The sequence below is a fragment of the Amphibalanus amphitrite genome, unplaced genomic scaffold (assembly GCF_019059575.1).
Source record: "Amphibalanus amphitrite isolate SeventyFive unplaced genomic scaffold, NRLGWU_Aamphi_draft 000270F_arrow, whole genome shotgun sequence".
Taxonomy (NCBI): domain Eukaryota; kingdom Metazoa; phylum Arthropoda; class Thecostraca; order Balanomorpha; family Balanidae; genus Amphibalanus; species Amphibalanus amphitrite.
The window spans coordinates 543,190-556,318 of NW_024881765.1; the positions used below are offsets into that span (position 1 = coordinate 543,190).

Sequence of the window (13,129 nt, forward strand, 5' to 3'; positions counted from 1 at the left end):
GGACTACAGAAGCCCGCAGTGAGCACCGCCGACCGGCTGCAGACTGGCAGCTCCGGTCACAGGTGATTGCACCGGGTAACGGGCACCGGGCTCGCAGGCCAAGGGCCGACTAATGGTGCATGTGCGCTCCGGTGCCGCAGGGGAAGCAGCGTGCCGAGAGGCTGGGCCAGTGAAATGCTTTAGAAGATGTGTGGCGGCGTTAGAAGGAGCTGAAGTGTATGACTTTGTTGTTTAATAACACTGTTTTTTAGATAATCCATTCAACAGTAGGCACCAGTTATTTGAAGCTCTAAATACATTTTTATGAATCTAAAATGATTAATTTCTGTGTGAATCTCTGTGTAATTCTTTATGAATCTCTGTGTGAGCCTGTGCACTGTGCAGGAACCTACCAGACTACCTGCTTGAAAAGCATTGACCTGGTAAAAATTGATCGGCATTTCAAACAGCTTGCACTGTCTGTTTTCATTTCGTGAATCATAAAAAAGTTGCAAGAGAAGCGCTTCAAAATATATGCAAATAGCCAACCTTCTCTCCAGAAATACTGCTGTAGCAGCATACAGTCCAGCAAGACTGCATATATTCTGCGCCTTGATATTCAGGCAACATGTGTGACAACATACACGTATGACGCCACGACTGACGGAGTGTTATCTATGCTAAATGTGACGTCATAGCTGACGATGCTCGGTCGAGGAACCTCGGATGAACCGGGCGTTACTACGTCACAACTGCCGGGTCGAACAGCATCATAAGCACACCGATACCCGCAGAGGATAGACAGCTTGACAACCTCCACCTCCGCCTCTCCGGGTGATGCTGGACGGATGTTACGACAGACAGACAAACAGAGCGCGTGGCGAGACGTGATTGGAGGTTCAATGTCGCGTCTGCGTGCAGCAATCGACGTGCGTCACTAGTCGGCTTCCGCGTCCAGCCGAGACGCGCTAAGCCGGTTGTGTTTGGGAGCCTGTTTCTGACAGCGAATTAGGGATATAGTGTGGCGATACAATCGTCAAACAAGATGACTTAGATAACTAGCATTTATGCCAGAACTGTGTGAGACCTGAATGAGAGCTCTCAATATTGTGACATTGCATTTAATCTTTCGATTTCACCTTTGTACAATTGCCAATAGGTGCGTGCAACATTGAAATACAATACGTAATCGGCCATGCAAAAGAATTACTGTGACTATGGTTCTCATTTATTCAACCGTAAAAAAAAAACGCGTACCTTCCTATCAAAACGTTAATCATCAATCACACTTCCGTGTATAATCCTTACAAGCACCGCCGGGCGTTGCCTCTCGCGCTGTGTTGAAACTGGCCTCCGCGACAGATCCGTGCAGAGCTCCAGCACTATACTCGGCCGGCGAGGCTGGCCTGGGAATATATGTCACAACCTTCAGCCGGCGCTGCCTGCATGCTGCAGTGGCGGGGTCAAGGCGCGGCGCGAGAGGTCGCGGCGGCCGCTCGGCTGCCGGTGACGGAAGACGTGATGTGACGCAGCAGAACTCCGACCGGGCCCGGGGCTGACTGTAGCAGAAAGCGGACCGGGTCCCCCATGGCTGGGTGGGTGGCGGGAGGTGACATGGCCGCTGAGAGGAGTGTCATTTGTGGAACCGAGTCAGTGATTGGAATAGGTAAGACCGTATCCCGGAATTTAAAGTATTAGAATCGGCTGTAAGCGATGTCAAGCGTCATTATAGCAAGATTGAAATACAAGAGCGTCAATTAAAGGGACTATCCCACCTTTAACATGGGGTTTGAGTTGAGATAGCCAAGTTTGCGGCGAGGTTCAGAAACCACTATCTATCTAGGTTGCAACCCCCGCGGCCTCTTGGTGTTGAAGAAATTCGTTCCCTTCATTTGAAAATGGGCCTTGTACAAGGCCCTATCTTCAACATGGAGCGACCGTTAGTGTGACGTCACCTCGTTTAGTCATTCTGATTTAAATGGGTTTGTTCGTTGAAAAATCGCTTAAAACTTGGTCTGAACTTTGTTGTGGTGCCTACAGAGTAAAAAGAATCAGCTTTATGACAGTAATGTGGCCTGGGGAAGGAGGTAATATTGGGCTGTGACGTCACATATTTGAAAGTTTGTGTTTGGAATATGGGAAGCCTAAGATGTTTAATGAAAAATAAATGCCAGAACCGTGTTCCTGTTCATCCAATCTACAAAGTCGGGCACAATTTAACTGGTTTTAACAACATTTTAGAAGGTGGGATAGTCCCTTTAAACGTCTTTCCGCAAATATCACCTACTCTGCTAAATTCAGGTACCTAACGATCAAAGACGAAATCGTTCTGACGAATTAGCTAGGAGTGCCAAATAACTTGTATTTTGCAACAAGCAATTTTTGCATAGATCATGAATAAGACGTCTCGACTTCAGACTTGTAACCGCGAATGGGCAATTAACTTTTGATGAGGGCTCATGCTCTTATGATGATAAATCAATGATCACATGACAAGTGGGTTTCTATCGCGAGATGCGAAGTCAAAGGTTGGGAGGCTTTTGACCGCATGGGACGCAACTTGGTTGCCTTGTGGTCAGCGATTACATCTTCCTACGATCACAGCGCCACGACATGAAATAAAAGGGCAAGGTGTTTGTTCAGCGAAATGCGCTGCATCTAAAATAAAACCAATTTTTCAACCAAAAATGGCTTTTAAATTTGCTCTCTAGTCTCTTGTGAAGGAAAACAATGAATTTTCATAAAAGTTGGACGTGGAAGCCTATACGGGGGAATAAATATAATCACCAAATGCCCGTCTTGAATATACTTTGCATTACAGTCTGGTAGGGAATAGCATTCCTCGAACGTCTCGTGCGGGACGGTGCGGCGTCGTCTTTCTCTGGGTTCGCCTCCTCTAATTACTCCGGTTCGGTCACGACACGAAGCGGGAGTCAGTTTACAAGGATATCAAATTCCGAGGAATGCGACCGTGTTGTTGTCTCACGTCTGGTCAGGTCAGGCTGTTCAATGATCATTTGTCATTTCAATAAATATGGATTGATTGAATTCTACCAATGAGTATGAGAGGGAGCGGAGCCGGAGCCCATGGCCGTTTTACTGTCCAGCCCAGAAGCGGTGCCGGAGCCACCGGCGCTTGAAAACTTAACCCGTATCCGTAGCCGCCGAGGTATTTTTCATTTGGAGCCATAGTCGTCCGTTTTTTTACGGCTCGCTGTAGGTTACGGTGAAAAGGAAGAAGCATAGAGTGACACGATACCGGATACCTACTGTAACTTTTAAAAAGGGTGCACGGTTGCAATATATTTTTATCGGCGCCCCATTCTGACACGCCCTGCGGTCACATCAAAGAGCGAATGGCATCATTCATGACAAGAGGCTTACCGGTTAAGAAAAAGGAAATGTTAATCACGATCGACGAGGTTTGCTGACAGAACTATTAAAAACTAAGAAATTAAATCGAAGCATAATGCGTCAGAAGAAAGACCGAACGATTCTCACGTTAAAAATCATGTGTTCAGTTATTATTTTTCGGGAGTGCAAAGTACCTAATCTAAAAGTTCGAATACAGTTGCGGTTTAAAATTTGACGATAAATGGGTACATGAATGACATTAGGTATAGCGTGCAAGCAAACTAGCTTCATTCATCAACAATAAAAATGAATCGAGTACAGTCTACCGCTGTGGTTTGGTTCTCCCCGTCTTCCCACCTTCACAACGAATTCACGAAGGGAGGATTATTTTTCGGCGGCCTCTGCATTGGTCCTTGGGCATGGCGTGCCGTTGCAAACGGCTAAGCCCTTGACGACAGGCAATTTGAAAGTGCATCACGGGACGAGCACCCGCTCGGAAGGAACGCCCCCAGTTGAACGTCCGAGCCGCGCTGGGCCTGGGCCGGGCACCTACCGGTTGGCCCGCCGATCCACGGGGGACAACAGATTACATTACACAGAACCGGAAAAATTGACATGCGGTCAGCATTAATTCGCCGAGAGCCTGCAACACAACCGCAACTAGAATGGCAAACCAGCATCACATCCGGTACATCTCTGGGAGAGGTGCAGATCCGTTTTGCTGTTCAAAACGCGAACCAGGAACACGCCACTCGGACTGCCCAGAGTTCCAGACCGCCTCTCCGTACAGCGGTCAGTCAGACCGGGCCGCACCTTCCCCTCTATCCCAGAGGACAGTAACGGACCTGCACAGATCCGGCGTCACACACGCGAGACAGATAAACCCCGCCGGGCCGGGATACGAACCGGACTGACCTCGGGATTAATTTCCTGCAGCGCCGGCGGCCCGGCCGGTCCGGCACCGAGCAGCGCCGGCGCCAATGAGTCGCGACTCGCCGAATGGCACGTGCCATTGCTGTGTGGAGGCACCGCACGGATAGAATAACATCACTGACCTCGCTACGTGTTCGATGAGAATCGAGCACTCCTCGGAGGAGCTTCGATCGTACGATCACTAGAGCAAGAGCACAAGATCGTTGCCACATCGTTGCATGAGCTTTAAGCTTTCCCTTGCTCGTTCGCTACTCAAATTATCATCTGGTTACCGTGTTCAAAATTCAACTGAAATTATCACTCAATGTTGTGACTCAAAGGCCAAAACATGAAATGTGGTCTTCCAATTAGGGCTCAGAAGCACATACATCGGAGCAGCAGCGATCCTCTCGTAGTTCCTCCCGGTAGGAAATCGGTTCTCGGTACTCACCGGTGTACTGTGTTCAGTCCCGTCCCTCCCAGCGGCCCGGCACAGCACCCTGCACTCACCCAGCGCTCCGGGACCCGTCCGCTGCTCCCAACACGTGCAGTACCACTGACTGCACCCCGCCCCGGCCGCTGTAGTTCCGCCGCCGCACGATAGGTAGCACCACCAGTGCCGACTGGGAACCGGAAGGGCCGCTCGTGCGCTCGCTGAGTTTTCCCGGGTCGCAGCGGCGCAGCAGAGGTCAAGTCGACCGTATTCACCTCAGAGTCTCAGTCATTGGTGTTAGAAGAAACATTTCAATCGAGCAGACCGCAGGAGTCACGTTTGATTAACCTCTGTGGAGGCGCGAACGGCATCCGGAGTGATGCGGCACTGTGAGTTGCCGAGGCCGAGGCCAGGCAATCGACAGAGGTCGCCCCAGATCCAGTCACACGGCCGAAGAATGGCATCATAAATACGCAGCTAACAAAGTGGTATCTATTGACGGCTGAACGTGAGCCGGGGTCGAGGTCAGGCACGGTCTTATACATGACAGAGAGCGGCATAACAGTGTGAAAACGTGCAGACCAGCAGGGAACACCATCGAGTCACTACGGGCCACCGATCATTGGCACACCATTACACAGGGCGTTATGTCTGCTGCCCACTCTTCGAAGATGCATGGAACAATCCCAAGGATTCTCAAACCATGTCACGCCATTCACGTATGTCAAGTGGGCTATCATTCACGCTCTTATATGAATTATGATTTAGCTAGTTCGTTACATAACTACCCACGGACTAGAACTTACACACGTATTATAACGTCACTCCTCAATCATCCCACTCTGCAATTTAAATCTTCACATTCAGACGTCTTTTTCTATGACACTTTGCTCACAAGTATGCTAGGCTACCACGATGTGATAACCCTGATTCCAGTATCCGTAAATTTCAGAGGTTTGAGCTATGAGCCAATGCAGACTACAGTAGGCATCACTTACAATTAGTTGCAAAGTCTTCATGGACCGGTTCCCGCTCCTGATCCTGACGCCCCAACTTTCAGGCACTGAGTTTGAGACTTCTAAGGAGACACAGCTCAGCCTCTGAGGGAAATAGCAGCTGGTGATGCATCACAATGACCGGTTACTGGCACCTACAACAAAAATTCCAACTGTATCACCCTTTCCCGTGCTTATTCACTCCACTGGCACCTAATTATTGTCCACATATTTTCTTGTCCCACCTGATCCTTCACTTTACCCTTCTTCAGTACTCATGACCTCACCACTGTCCTGTGCCGGCGTCCTCACGCGCCTACGGCGGCTGCAGGCGGTACCAGACACTGGTTCACCACCTCCAGCAGACGTCCGTTCTCCGTGGCCGCCGCCACGCGCTCCTTATCCGCCAGCTGCTTATTCACGGCCCTCTCGGAGGCGTGCGAGCCGGGCGTGATACGCACATCGATCTTAAAGCGCGCCGGCAGCGAGCGTTCCAGCTTCACCTTGATGGAGAGTCCGATCAGCGTGGCCATGCTACAGTGGGGGATGGTGGGGGTGAACTGCACCTGGACCACTCCGGAGGCGGGATCCACCTCGATCAGCTCCTGCTCCACCACGTTCAGCTGCTCGAGCGTCAGAGGGTGCTCCGGGTCGGCGATGTCGCGCACCAGGTCAAACACCTCTCGCGCGTCGATGGGATCCGTGACTGAGTTGTCCAGCTCGGCGGCCGTGACTGGGCGCTGGCCGGCCGTGGAGTGGATCTGGGGGTTCACGTTCTCCAGACGATCCGAGCCCGACATGGCTGTTGGACTGGCGGAGAAGGAGGCTGATGGAGTCGCGCACAGACGGACGGCACTGCAGTCACTTCTGTCTCAGGTCTGAAATGGGAGAAGGTGGTGCACTGAAGTGATGAATCGATAGGCTAGGCTTGGCTATTGTTATCTACTCTCCATCTTATAAGGATAAGTGAAGTTTGTTGCAATGATTCATATCACTTCTTCTGCATCATCATAAAAAACATTCGTTACAGCATGGATCCACACGAGTGCCTAAGATAAGGAGTAACCACAGACCCCTTGTTGTCATGCAGAATCAATTCTGCACAACTGCTTTAAATCTACAAGCCACATTTAAACCAACATATTTCTGCCTTTTATAGTCATTTTGATCACTTGGCATATTATGTTCCTAATCAGGTATAAAATAAATCAGTACCTATATTACTAAAATAATTATTGTGTCTGTGTCTGTGCCACATATGTCAGAGTCTACAAAATTGTGTGTGAGGTTGTTGTGGCCCTTATCAAGAGCAGTCTCCCAGTGCAGATCACTTTTAACTGTGGTTTTTTAACCAATAAACAAAATTTCACATAAGTGCCTTTTTATTCAGCTGTACCATGGAGCAAAAATGAGCAAGAGAGCCTCAATAGCCAATAGTCAATACAGACAAGCAGCATATGACAGCATCTTGATCTTATCACACAGCAATGCCATGTGGCAGATTGAGGCAAAAGCCCAAAGGTTTTACCATAATCTTAGTTTCCTAGCAAAACAGCTTCAAATGGTTTATCCTGTACAAAAATTGTCATTCTGCACTAAAAATATTACTTTACGTGCCTAGGTAATGGATGGGTACCTACCCACTTATAACTTATTTGTCAGCTCGAATATCAATATCTGCTATCTACTTTCTAGTTGTTTTTATAAACAGTTTGTGTTAACATTCAGCATGAACCAATAATAAATGGGATAATTTTGACTGGGTAACCAGTGAAGCTTCCAGAATATACTGAGCTATTCAAGTAAGCCGAGAAGTGTGTCGTATTGCTATAAAATAACTCCCTCAATTATCATTCCCTAGTATACCTACCCTTATGTATATAAATACCCTAAATTGTTATCATTTGAAACAGTCAGAAACTTTTCTAACGGGAAACTCCATTTTCTAGCAACTCACCAGCTGGCTAAATAAGTATATACCAATAAAAATAAGAACCACAGGGCACTGGCACAGGTCGGCAATCAACATAGAGCACCCCATCCAGCTCAGTGCTCACTGCTGCCAAGTTACAATTAACCTTTTATCCACTAGGCCCCACAGAAGGCAAGGCTCTGCTATAAGTTTCCTTTCAATTTATTTTATTCTTATAGGTGTCACACAAACAGCTTCTGAAACTAGCACAGGCCACAGAGCAGTCAGCAGCAAGTCAGCAGAATCAATTTGATGTGATGAGAGGATCTGGGCGAAAGCAAAAGCAGATTAATGAAACATTCACCGTAACGTTGTAGACACGTGTTTTATCTTGTAGTAAATAACATCAATATTCAAGACCTCTGTCAAGTTTTACATCTGTCGAACCAACTCTACCTCAAATCAAAAACTGAAACGGCCTGCGCCTTTATATGCTTGCATTTATGCATTTATGTAACCAAAAGAGTTCAGTGAACTGAACCAAGGTAAAAAGTCAGATATGTCTTTTGTGCGTCGATTACGCTTCAATATGGCTACACATATGGAAGCTTTCTCCGACTGTAGCCTTGTCGGCACAGAATTTACTCTCCACCTAGTTTACAATTCAGCCCCTAGGTGGCACCAGGTGAAAGCGCCTGGAGAATACTGTACCGCATAGCATGAATTTACCAGAGTCCAGAGGCCAGAACCGCTGGCCGCCGGCCGTGATCACTATCATTCCGCAGTCTCCCTCAGTTTTTATCAGCCTCACGGATTTAGGTATTGACCGCTGCATTGGCGGCGGAACGGGGAGGGCACCGGGGCACCGTGCCCCCCTTTGATTTTGGCATTTTAACTAGCCCTATGGGCGTTGCATGGAAAGAATGGGACCAAAGTCCACAGTGAAGGTGTGTTAACCCGCGCCCTGCTGGGGGGGTGTTTGAACACCCCTCCCTTGTGGTTTTTCGCGAATATCTCAAAAACGGCGGCGCGGAGCGCCGCCGTTTTTGGTACACCTTATCATGCATCAATTCTACACATGTTGTAAAAATTTCAGACCAAGGTCATTCAAGGTCAGGTCACCAGGTCACTTGAAGTGACCTCACCTCATAAAAAGTTTCAATGTCTGTCATAGCTACACCGAGTGACCGATCGCTTTGAAACTTTCAGCGATTGCTAAGAGCAATAGCATGTACAAAATGTATATCTCAGAATTTTGATATCGATGACCTAAGGTCAGGTCAATTTTGCGACCTCCCCATTATAAGTCAATGGGAGAAAATTGAAATGCGCCTCTTTTGGACGAAAGACATTATAAACGCTCCCAAACACTGAATTATAGTTCGTTTTTCTTAAGTTTGCCCCTCACTGTAAACGTCTCTTTGAACACAGCACGAGAATTGCTAGCTGAATTGCCGAGAAAACTGGTTAGCGCACATTGTATTGTAGATATGAATAATATTTTCAAAAATAAGTTTTGAACACCGACGATTTAACGTTATGTTAAGCCCCGTGCAATTTATTCATTAGTTCAGACATAATTCCTGAGAAGTTGTCTATCCCTGTGGGGCTGTAGGTATTGACAAATACGATTTACGAGTCTGTGAAATCGTAAATAAATTTGATGAAATTGATCGTCTGTGAAATCTTGTCAAATCAGTGTGCGCCAACCAGTTTTCTCAGTAATTCAGCTAGCAATTCTCGTGCTATGTTCAAAAAGACGTTTACAGTGAGGGGCAAACTTAAGAAAAACGAACTATACAAGTGTTTTAGACACACTGAACATGAAAATGGTGTCCGTGACCCCTGTTTATGCCCTGAGGTCATCTTAGGTCACGAATGGTATCTAACAGTTTTTCGCAAATAACTTTTGATAGAGGCATGCTAGAGCAATGAAAACGCCTTAGATGTGTTCAGCTCGACGATACGGATCGACTGATATGCAACATGACCCTTTCCGGTCAGGTCATGACCTTGACCTGAGGTCAAATTTTCAAGTTGACCTTTCAAGGTCAAATTATAGTTCATTCGATGCGTCTTGACGAGTGGAACACGATGCCGGTAAAAGTAAGCTCGTACAAGGCTTGGGTCAAAAGTTATTGCAGAAAAACTGTTTCCGAAAAAATCGGCTATTTTTGCAGTTTTTGCCCCCTGCAGGCAAAACCGTTGACGTTAGGTCAAATCTGAGAGAATTACTCAGAAAGGGCGTTAATAGGGCTATCGAATGCGCTTTTCCGCGGCGCTGTAGCTCTATTGGTTCCCGCGTTATGCGTTGGCTTCTTGGAAATTGTCGACATTCGACCTGGAAATCGGCGAAATTTTGCCTTCAATGACCTCTGGTGACCTGACCTTTGACCTGACCAAAAAATTGACTGAAGTGATTTCCTCATTATTTTTGACGCTCTTTCGAACGCCGCCTTCCGCGTATCGCTACGTGGCCCAGGAGCCGAGTTAGAAGGGGGGTGTTCAAACACCCCCCCCCCCAGCAGGGCGTGGAAATCCAGGACCCCCAGCAGGGCGCGGGTTAATTGAAGGTGTTCCGCCGCTACTGGACCGCTGGTATATAAATTTTAGCTAGCCGGGTTCCCTGGCGACCATTTAATCCTCGCCCGGCGAAGCACCATTCCTGAAAATTTCAGGTCTTATTCGTTTGAGGTCAAGTCACCAGATCACAAAAACCGATATAGGTGCAAGGTCAGGGTAAAATTGGACTAGTTTAGCGACAACGGTATGACAGAGTTTTTCATTAGGTAATAGCGTGAGTGCCTGGGACGTAGCGCCACCAAAACAACTTGGGGCATTCATTTGACGCATGTCCTGCAAGTTTTGAGTTTCGGTGACCTCAGGTCACGTGACTAGATCACAAAAACCAGTACCTACATTGTCAAAATAGCACTGAAAGTAGGCAGGTACACCATTTTCCATAAAATTTAGAGTTGTTTATAGATTTGATTTAACCCTATTAGTGGCAGGCTCCTGGCTACCCCCTTAGTGGCAGGGGGGGGGGGCTGTTTACGACCCCCCTTGATATCTCGAGATCTAACGGGCCGATTTTCAAAATTCAAACGGCATTCGATTTCGCTCAACGTGATCTACATTTCTAAAAAATAAAAATTAAAAAATGTTAATAGGGGGGGGGGTAGAGGGGGGTAAAAACGGGCAAATTGCAGATACATTTTAGACTGTTTATCACGGCCAGGTTTCTGAACCAATCTTAACGCAACTTTTGCCGATCGATAGAGAATGAACCAGGAATTCACATGGATCCTAAAAATATGCATTTTTAAAAATCATAGGCGGATACAGATCATTGAGATTGGGGGTGCACAAAAAGTATAGTAAATAAGGTTTTTGTTGGTACTGTTTCTAAAAAGGGAGGTAATGGTCTTGTTATGTTACAATTTTCTTATGAGAGAACGACTACAATTGTATTGGTCATGCATAGGCGGTGTCAGGGCACCTATGTTGGGAGGTGAAACATAACCCCCCTTTTTGGACGCCTGGATCCGCCTATTATAGCAAAAACGTGTCAAAAGAGGATGCACAATAACTGTATATGTTATCACATGATACCTTTCATTCACTGTTCGTAAAACTGGTGCAGCATCGTGATCTTCGCCCAAATGACTCGCTTCACGAATAGGACCCCCCAATTCCCAGTGCTCTGGAGCCGCCCCTGGTAAAGTTATGAACTTGAAATTTTCAGGGAATGTGCCCAATTTAGTTTTAGGAAAAGTCAGAAAATTTCAGCATCGTAGCTTCAGCGGTTTCGGAGATATTCCCGAAAAACCTGAGTGGTGGATAAAAACACCCCCCCCCCTGCCACTAATAGGGTTAACCCGCGCCCTGATGGGGGGCCATTTTGCCCCCTCCCCCCTGTGGTTTTTCTTAACCCGCGCACCGACGGGGGTCTGCGCCAACTTCGTACCGACGGGGGGGGGCGGATGACCGCCCCCCCCCCTGAGATCTCGAGAACGAAGCATAATAGCGACAAGCGGTAAACAGCAAGGGATACGCACGGACAAGGTCTACAATTTTTACAAAGGTCATTTTCAGATCAGGTCAAAGATGACGTCACAGGGGTCAAAAAAGTCAAAATGGCGGCGCTAGGTATGTATGAAGAGTTTTTCTCGAATAACTTTCGAACTAGTCAATATAGGAACAAACTAAGGGCAGCATCGTGATCCTCTCGTCAATCCGCATCTAATGATATATATGTTGACCTCGAAAGGTCAAGGTCAAAGGTTGACCTCAGGTCACGTGACCTCGAGGTCATCATGTATATCATTCGATGCGCCTTGACGAGCTGAACACAATGAGACCATCCGCGCGGCTGTTTCTTGTTCCTGTACGGAGTTATTGTCAAAAAACCCCTGGTGACCTTTGATGACGTCACATGACCTTACAGCTGCCCAACAGCAAAACAGACCTCAAGGTAGTGAAGGTTGATCGTATATGAGGTCATGTATGGTTTATGGGGCCATTCCGACCCGTTTTAGTGGTAAAAACAGGGAGTTGATTTTTCCCCCGTTGACTTATAATGGGGAGGTCGAGAAATTGACCTGACCTTAGGTCATCGATATCGAAATTCCGAGATAAACAAATTGTAGCTACTAATGACCTTATAACATCCTGCGATTTTCAAAGGCCTCCGACATCTACTGTAGCTCTGGCACGGTGACAAAGTTGCAAAAAAGTGACTTGAGGTTGGGTCATTCAAAGTGACCTGGTGACCTGACCTTAAAAGATAGGAGGTTCAAACTTGCACACCATGTGTAAAATTGATGAGAAAATAGTTGTACCAAATTTCGCGGCGCTACGCGCCGCGGCTATTCGCGAAACACCTCAGGGGGGGGCGGATATCCGCCCCCCCCCCGTCGGTGCGCGTGCTAGCGAGAAAACAGCGCGCAGCGCCGCCAAATTTAGGGTACCTTCCCGGGCATCAATTTGACACCTTCACACAAAATTTCAAGTCACAGGTCACCTTACGGCGCACACGCTCGTTTTTTCCGCGATGCGCTAGCTCCACCAGGGGCGAAACGGCGAGGGGGGTCGTACCCGCCCCCCTCGGCCGGCGCGTATGTAGAAAACCAATAGGTCCGACGAGGGTTAAAACGCCATTTTTGTGACTTGACGTGAGAGCTCTGGGACTTACAATATTTAGACAACGTGTCAAAGAGGTTATCTACAAGGAATGCCAAAATTGACGGTGATATGTGCGATCGATCGGTGATTTATACGATCTATCTCTTTAAGGGTTAAGGGTCCTCTTTGCAGTTGTCCCCTGCTCAGCTAAGGTGGTGCAAGTGAGCCGATTTAATCGGGAAAAATTGCATATCGGCGACCCAACACGAGTATGAAAACTATGTCCCGTAACCGAAGAATTCAAAAAAGGTAAAGGATTATGAAATAAGCTTGGCATAAAATGCTCACTATTCATGGTCGGGCAGACACATGCCCACAACTACTACATCGGAATAGCACGGACATTCAAACATGATACAC

At 47.4% G+C, this 13,129-nt stretch overlaps 2 protein-coding genes across 5 annotated transcripts in view; both read right to left on the reverse strand.

Moving 5' to 3' along the window:
- Positions 1 to 4,809, reverse strand: part of LOC122387013 — a 75,037-nt gene extending 70,228 nt beyond the window's left edge. The window contains exon 1 of the mRNA XM_043376807.1: positions 4,756 to 4,809. The gene's annotated coding sequence lies outside the window, so the exon portion shown is untranslated. The remainder of the gene's footprint in view (positions 1 to 4,755) is intronic.
- A 347-nt stretch (positions 4,810 to 5,156) lies between these two features.
- Positions 5,157 to 8,140, reverse strand: LOC122387015 (cytosolic iron-sulfur assembly component 2B-like). 4 transcript variants are annotated; one of them, XM_043376808.1, is made up of 2 exons: positions 7,950 to 8,140; positions 5,157 to 6,551 (listed from the first exon to the last, which is right to left on the reverse strand). In XM_043376808.1, exon 2 carries the CDS (start codon positions 6,471 to 6,473, stop codon positions 5,982 to 5,984), a length of 492 nt encoding a protein of 163 aa, XP_043232743.1. In that variant the 5' UTR covers positions 6,474 to 6,551; positions 7,950 to 8,140; the 3' UTR covers positions 5,157 to 5,981. The 4 variants fall into 4 exon arrangements, with proteins under 4 accessions (XP_043232743.1, XP_043232744.1, XP_043232746.1 ...); XM_043376809.1 differs by having other exon boundaries at positions 8,042 to 8,121; XM_043376811.1 differs by having other exon boundaries at positions 8,085 to 8,111.
- Positions 8,141 to 13,129: the final 4,989 nt, after the last annotated feature.